Source organism: Nanorana parkeri, unplaced genomic scaffold, assembly GCF_000935625.1.
Source record: "Nanorana parkeri isolate BGI_ZX_2015 unplaced genomic scaffold, ASM93562v1 scaffold451, whole genome shotgun sequence".
NCBI lineage: Eukaryota > Metazoa > Chordata > Amphibia > Anura > Dicroglossidae > Nanorana > Nanorana parkeri.
Genome location: NW_017306719.1, coordinates 791,528 through 799,259, shown reverse-complemented (window position 1 = coordinate 799,259; position 7,732 = coordinate 791,528). Strand labels below are relative to the sequence as shown.

The 7,732-nt window shown below is 41.8% G+C and overlaps 1 protein-coding gene across 1 annotated transcript in view; it reads left to right on the top strand.

The window, feature by feature from the left end:
* Positions 1-6,974, top strand: part of SLC35B3 (solute carrier family 35 member B3) — a 31,197-nt gene extending 24,223 nt beyond the window's left edge. Inside the window, exons 8-10 of the mRNA XM_018560340.1 lie at positions 859-970; positions 2,656-2,725; positions 6,398-6,974. Coding sequence (XP_018415842.1) covers positions 859-970; positions 2,656-2,725; positions 6,398-6,548 — 333 coding nt within the window. The 3' untranslated portion in view covers positions 6,549-6,974. The remainder of the gene's footprint in view (positions 1-858; positions 971-2,655; positions 2,726-6,397) is intronic.
* Positions 6,975-7,732: the final 758 nt, after the last annotated feature.

Sequence of the window (7,732 nt, the reverse complement as noted above, 5' to 3'; positions counted from 1 at the left end):
ATGGAGCCGGCTTCCCGGCCAATAATGCAATGGATCATTAAAATGTATACTCCTACATTATAAAAACTTTTACTCCATACTTGGGGGATTATTTATTATGCAGTTAATCTGACCAAACATTCACAGCAGGTACATCTTCCTAGTGTGTTTTTAAATGATGGTGATTCACCGCCAGTGAATGCATAGTGAAAGTCACATTCACTTCTTTATAAATGTGCCCCTAAGGCTTCTAGAATGCAATTCATAGTGTATGTGTGAGTGTATACACTGAGTGGCCAGATTATTATGATCACCCCATCAGTACTTGGTTGGGCCACGAGATAACTCCACGAGATGACTTCGTTGCGCCGCCTCCTGACTCCACGGGATGTTGAAAGGTAATGCGAGGAATCTGACACTGCACTGTTGCCCCTTCTGTTATCTTGTACCTGTCTTGCCACTCTCCGTTCTGCCCTAACATTGGCTAGTCGCTGGCAGCCACAATTCGCACGTTCAGACCCAGATTTTCGGCTGACAGTCCAGTCTTTAAACACTTTAACAATGAGCCCCTCTTGAACATTTAACAAATTCTGCTGTTTTGCTGATACTCGCTCCATGGCTCTGAGCGCCAACAATCATCCCACGTTCAAAGGCTGTTAAATCGCGTTGTTTACCCATATCTTCAGAAAAACATCACTTCTACTGTCGTGGTAAACAACCTTCTTCCCTATTTATAATGGTCTGGCCCTCTAGCAACTTCAGCGCGAAATTATAGCTAATTTGCCTACAAACGTCAGGTGGTCATAATAAACTGGCCACTCAGTGTATATGCATATACGAGCATTAAACCGCTTCTAACCTTAACCTGTTCTGTTTTAGTATCCATTTCAGACATACGGATATGCATTCCTCTTTTCACTAACTGGATATTTTGGAATATCGTTTGTACTTGCATTGATTAAAATCTTTGGAGCTCTGATTGCTGTAACAGGTAATTATTATTATTATTATTATCTAAAAGCATATTTAGATCAAAAGGACAATTATACTTTAATATGTAACTGAGGTATTGATTATAGCTTTGTTTTAATTAAGCTTAGACATTGACAGCATCAGCATGTGGAACTAAAGAGCAGCTATATATTTGTACTGCTACATAGGAAATTGGAGTACCTTACTGTGCAACTTCCTCTGTTCAAAACAGCCAATAACCTCCTATTGTCTGTGAAAATTATGCCTCTGAGCTGATTTCATTCAGGTTGTACAGCTCCGGATGTGATGTTCCATTGACATCCCTACTGCACACTGAGCTGCGGTGCATTAAAGTGAATGAAGTAAAAAAATAATAATAATGGTACCTTGCATTGTAATAGTACACTGCTGCTACGCAATGGACATAAGCCGCACCCATTTTAGTGTAAGGGCTGGCATAAACAAGCCCCTGATAGTGTTGTTATTATCACATGATCATTTCCTCCTGAAAGTGGTCAGTTTACAGAGATAAATATTGCATCGGTGTGAAAGTGTTGCAATTTAAAGTGACTCGCTCACTAATACCTAATCATGAATAAAAGGTCTCCTGTAAAAGATGGTAAATCAGGGGTAAGCAACCTTGGAGTTCCAGCTGTGAAACTACAAGTCCCATTATGCCTCTTCCTCTGGGAGTCATGCCTGTGGCTGTCAGAATCTTGTAATGCCTCATCAGACTTGTAGTTCCACAAAATCTGGGATGTCGAGGTTGCCTGCCCCTGCGGCCAATACTTGCCTATTCCACTGGATGGCATTTCTGTAATCCAGTGGTTCCCAACCTATGTAACCTCAGGACCTATATTTGTCCTTGGTCATTGAGTTGCAATCGGCATTGCGTGGCCATACCCTCAGCCCACCTCACCTCAAGCTGACACTTGGCTCTGGGCAGCATATTTTAAATGGGTGCTCGGCGCAAGAACTTACAGTGCTGTGCTAGGGGGAGACTGACGAGCCTCTCGCCTAGCACAGTGGAAGGCATAGAGCGACCCACTGAACATGGGGTTGTGACCTGCTTTTTGGTCCCGACCCGCCTGCTGAGAACCATGGCTCTAATCTAAGAGAAATTGCCACCTGTGGACTCTTCAGAAAGCTCCTGGTCCTCTCTATCCATTATTCATTTGTTCCCAAATAATACATTGGATGATCTGGATGACGATGCTTGCTTAAGCATCACACATTTGTGTAAGCAATCTCAATGTCATGTAGAATTGTAACCATCACCATTGTGGGTTTTTTTTTTGCTCGTGCAAATCCAACTTGATGTTACAGTAAAGTGATATTAAAGTCAAAATGTTCTTAAGCTATTTCAAATGCTGATTGAATCCCTTACAATGAATGGTTTCTTGCAGAATGAAAGTGTGCCCAGTTATTTTAATCAATTACATTTTACACAGAAAATGCAGCAAGAGTCAATAAATGGCACGCATTCTATAAATTCAGCTCATCCATACCATCATTTTTACTTTTTGATTTTTTTTTTTTTCTTTGCAAAAAGAATGTATCTAATGACGCAAGCTGAATGACTATACCGCATACGTTATTCTTTTATTGACCCCCTTGCCTCAGCTGACTTGCAATGCATTTTATTATTTCATAGAACAATTTTATAATTATATTTCTGCTTTAATAAATTTTTCTCTTCTACAGTAACAACTGGGAGAAAGGCTATGACAATAGTGCTGTCGTTTTTATTCTTTGCAAAACCCTTTACCTTACAGTAAGTACCATATTTTCTTTGTACAGTATTTGATTTTTTTTTTACAAGGCTCACATGAAAATAATTTTGCAATATTTATGTTTATAGCCTTTTAGCAAAGACAAAAAGTGGATAGAAAGAGGATATAGTCACATGCAGACTTTCCTTTTCGTTTCTGGCTAGTCTAACCCTGTTTGCTGCTATAATACATTCTATATGCATTAGGGTTCATGTCGACGGACATTATAGTCAAATGTTGCATTTTTCAGTCACATGGTTGCAGCTGCATTTGAATGGAAAAGCGGTGTATGGCAAGAAAGGCTTCTTTTTCTGCTTTGCCTGCAATGCAAATGCACCTGGATCAGCATGCTGCGTATAAGGAAACACAATGCAACACAAAGCAGGTCAAAGGCGGCCCCTGAACTGCCATATGTGTACTTTTGAAATAAAGCAGAACTAGCTAGCCCACTTATTGTGGGTAGCCCCTCTGTAAGGATTAATAACATTTGTGCTTGTAGTTCTTCTTTAAAATCAATAAGGTTTTGCTGATCTACATTTTGTGTACATTTCAAAACGAACGTCACGCAGAAAAGCAGAGTCCGTTAACATGAGCCAGCAACATAGAATGTGACAGTAACTCTAGCAGTGTGCTACACTAACCCTGCTACAGCCTTCAACACAGTCATAAGTGTACTTCAGTATCAGCCAAGGGAGATGTGCGAATGGTCTTTTCTACATTTAAGCTCATTCCAAATGCTTAATGCCTTGCACTGTGTCTCCAATTGTGTTACAGTTGCAAGCAAGATTTATGGTACCAAAACATTACTGATGGCCTAGGGCTGGTGTCCCTTAGTCACTACAAGCACATTAGGAGGTGTGCCATTTTAGAGAGGTGACTTAGGAGGTTTTCTGCTCAAAAAACTCTGAATTTTGCTACTGTCCTTGAAGAATAGACAATTTTCAGCTCTGGTGTGTTAACACCTAGATTATTTTATTTGTTTTTTTTTTATAATTTTTTTCATTTTTCTGATGAGAAGGCAGGGCTTTCCTGACTCCAGCATTGGACTGGATATCCACCACACCAGGGCAAGCCTTGTCTTGCTGGACAGGTGGATTGGGAGATCTAGGGATTGAACTTTTTGTCCCATGTAGCAATGGCATGCACTCCATGTGTTTCTTGCAGGGGAACTGCGTGGAACACTTGAGTGAAAAGACCCACCGCATGTGAACCAATAGAAGGCTCATCCTAGATATCTGGTAGAGAGTATCCGCCAGGCCATCCACGCAGCAGCACAGAGACGCAGTAAAAAGATCTAGCTGTTTAATCATTTTTAGGGTCCGTCAGAATAGACCCAGGGTCCCTGGCCATAGTCCTGGACCAGACCGAAAAGGTCTGACATACCGCCATAGAGGCAACCATTAGGTTGAATTGTAGGGTCAGCAAGAGCAAATAAGGCCTTAAAGAGGGCTTCTGGCCTCTTGTTCTTGGAAACGGGTACATCCTCTACAGTGACTGTAAGGGTCCTAGCTGCCACAGATGTAAGGCTTACGGCGGAACACAACTGCTTCCAGCTGGCCACGTCAATAAGCCTTAAGTCGGTGGCTTTTACTGTTCTGCTATAAGCTCATGGTATTTATACCAGAACAGTTCCCCTGACAGTCCCCTGTAAAATAATAGCTGTCATTAACGTCTAAAAAGCCATTGATTAGAGCTGTTAACAAAAACTCTGGTGCCCAGCTCCGCAATCTGCAGCCTCTTCTCCCTGCCTGGAGTCGCTCCAGGCTGGGATCTATTTCTCCTCAGATCCCCGCTGCTCTCCCCCGCCTGTATGGGCTGAGGCAGCGGGGATCCGAGGTGAAATGGCCGGCGGGGAGAGAGCGCTGAGGAGATCAGAGCCGATTGCTGTCAAATCCATAGGTTGCCGACGGCTTTGTGATCGTGCATGCCGAGTGGGTTGGATGGCTGAGTGGAGGATCGGTAAATATCTGTGGTCTGGGTTTGGCGGTCACCTCCTTTTATCAAGCCTAAGACTGCATTCACACATGAGCGACACCTATTACTCGCATCTTATGCACGTTTTTTTTGTGAGTGTTTTTCTCCACGGTTTTACGAGCAGATTGTGGGCTATTCATGTGCATGGGCAAAACATGTTGAATCTGCTCAAAAATAATTGCAGCGTGTACTTTTCAAGCGTTTTCTATTGAGTCAGTGGGAAGGAAACGCGCTGAATCTGCTCATGTAAACGCGCTGAATCTGCTCATGTAGTAGCTCATGTAGTATTTAGTGCGACAGGCGTTTTTTCTGCTTGTGACAAAACGCCCAGGTGTGAACAGGGACCATAGAACTGAATGGGATTCCTGGGGGTCGAGCATTTTGTCACGCTGATTAACACGTGACAATATGCTTAGGTGTATATGGAGCCTAAGGGTTCTAGGAATGCCTAATGGAAAGACATATTCTTCCCATTTGAGGAAAAAATGAGGGGGACTTCATGAGTGAATCTTTTATTGCATTTATCTATATGTATGCATGTGCGTCGCACAAAAGTGCATGTGCTTGAAATTTTAGTCGGAATAAGGAAAATTGAATAAGCGGCTTTCTGTGAATAGCAATATGGGGAGCACCATGCGTGTATAATGCATATTATTATTATTACCGTATATACTCGAGTATAAGCTGAGTTTTTCAGCCCATTTTTTGTGCTGAAAAGTGCCCCCCTCGGCTTATACTCGAGTCAGCGTCTCGAGCTGGTCAGGTTTCTTCTTACTTACCTCGCCGAGCGTCGCGTCACTGCTGCTCCGGTGGGCGGCGCTCTGAGCGGGGTCATCTGGCAGTCTCCGGGTCCTCTAAAAGGGAGGGCCAAGTGATACATGAGGAGGTAGCTGTGTGGGGATGAATTGTTTGAGAACGTGATGGTTGAGCGGTTAGTTTGAGGTGGGATAGGCTTCCCTGAAGCGATGGATGCTAATGCATGTACAATGCACGAAAGTGCAAATACATGTGCTAAAATTTGGGAACATTTTTACCAGTAGTAGGTGTGAGTATTTGGCATAATCCAGAAGTTATAGAATGTCAGGTTCTACAGAGTATCAGGTTGATGCAGTGAGAGCACGAACTGTCAAGGGTGTACAAAGTGGAATGTACAGAAATAATACCAAGACTCTTAGCCCTCGTTCACACCTGAACGTTTTGTAGCGCGTTCTACGCTCGACGAACGCTCTACAAAACGCTCAAACATCTAAATCCCATTGTATTCAATGGGTCTGGTTCACACCTTGGCGTATTTCAGCCCGTCCCTAACGCGCTACAAAACGGCCCACGCCTGAAAAGGTACATGTACTACTTTGGGCCGTTTTTGTTGCGCGTTTCCATTGGGATACAGCCAAGTAGCCCTCAGAAACGCGCGTTTGTCGCGATTTTTTTTACCACGAATCGCTGTAAAAAACGCGCGACAGACGCGCATATGCAATACGCCTAGGTGTGAACCAGGGCTTAGACATGTCAGGGACTGGGTCGGATGTAATAAAATCACTTAATAAGATTGCACTGACATATAGTACCTCATTTAATCCATTAGGGTTTCGTGTATTTAATGTATAGAACCAGTATGTCTCCTGATTACAAAGTTTGCGAAAGTTGGTGACTTTTTTTTGTTTTATGTGTAATCAAAACCCTGTGTTTTATCTCTTTAGGTATGTATGGTCTGGACTGTTAGTTGTACTTGGAATTTTCTTAAATGTCTACAGTAAGAATATGGACATAATTACGCTGCCCCATCTTTACAGTTTTCTGAAGATAAAGGGTTCAGAAGGAAAATCACGGACGTTTTCACAGACTGTATAACTTGGTTAACTTTAGAATTTTTATTTTAACTTCAGTAATCATTAAATGATTATGTATTTCCAAAGGGAATTGGATACACTAAGCAGAAGGTGATGGCATATTGCCCGCTGCGTTACTGCAGAAGTGTAAGTCAAGGGTGAACTGTATTTTGTTTTATCACTCCACTTGCCAAAAGGCATTTTCCAGGGGGCCAGGCGCCTTGGACTATTCAGATGAAGTAGGGTGCTGGAAAACCTTTGTTAGAAGTATGTGGACTATGACATTTTACGGGACCAGCATTGGAACTGTTTTTTTTCACCTTATTGTTACAACAAACAGATTCAGTGTTTTATGTTTAAGAATTGTCAGTATCATTCAAATGCAACCAGTGCTCATCAGATCACTGAGGTAAATCCTAGCTATGTAGGACCATTTTTCATTTTTATGAAGTAGTGAGGACATGGTTTGGGGAGCTGAGAATCTGTTTTACATCATGTTCCTGCACTTGATATGAGATTCTGTACAGAAACTAATGCATAAGCCTTACTGAAACATGATTGTAACATGCAAAGCGTATACAGAATGTGCTTTTTATTGTCCTTTCTTTCCATCTTTTATCACGTGTAATTTCCTTCCTGATGTGATCACGTGTATAATAATCTGCCGCTATACATTCCTCTAAATGTTCAGTTCCACCGCAGATTTATTTATAATGTGATTATATGAAATGTGAACATTCATCCCGCTCCTTTTATTGTTAAACATGAATTGATCACACTGCTATTTATGATTTACCTATTAATGAATAATTCTGGACACTTAGAAATGGCTTCAGTGCCACTGTGTGGCTGCACAGGAATGTTCACAGCCTTTGACTAAAAACTGCTGGATAATGTGTCCGCTTTATGAATGGATTACTGGGGGATTGCTGAAATTTAAATAGTCCTTCCTTTGAAATATTTCTTGTTTACTGTTGTTTCTGGGTGACTCATTGGGAAGTTATGCTTTTTAAAGTGAACCTGTGGGGATAAACATATGGGAGATGGCATTACTGACTTTATTTTAAAGGTGCATTCTTTAGACTGTCATCCTGATCCTGTTTTTACTATGCACTAAATAAGTGACCTAAAAAAAAGCATGCAGCTAGTGAAGTCTGAAATGTCTGCGCTCCCGTTTCACATACTTCTTCTGAGTCAGTGACTTGT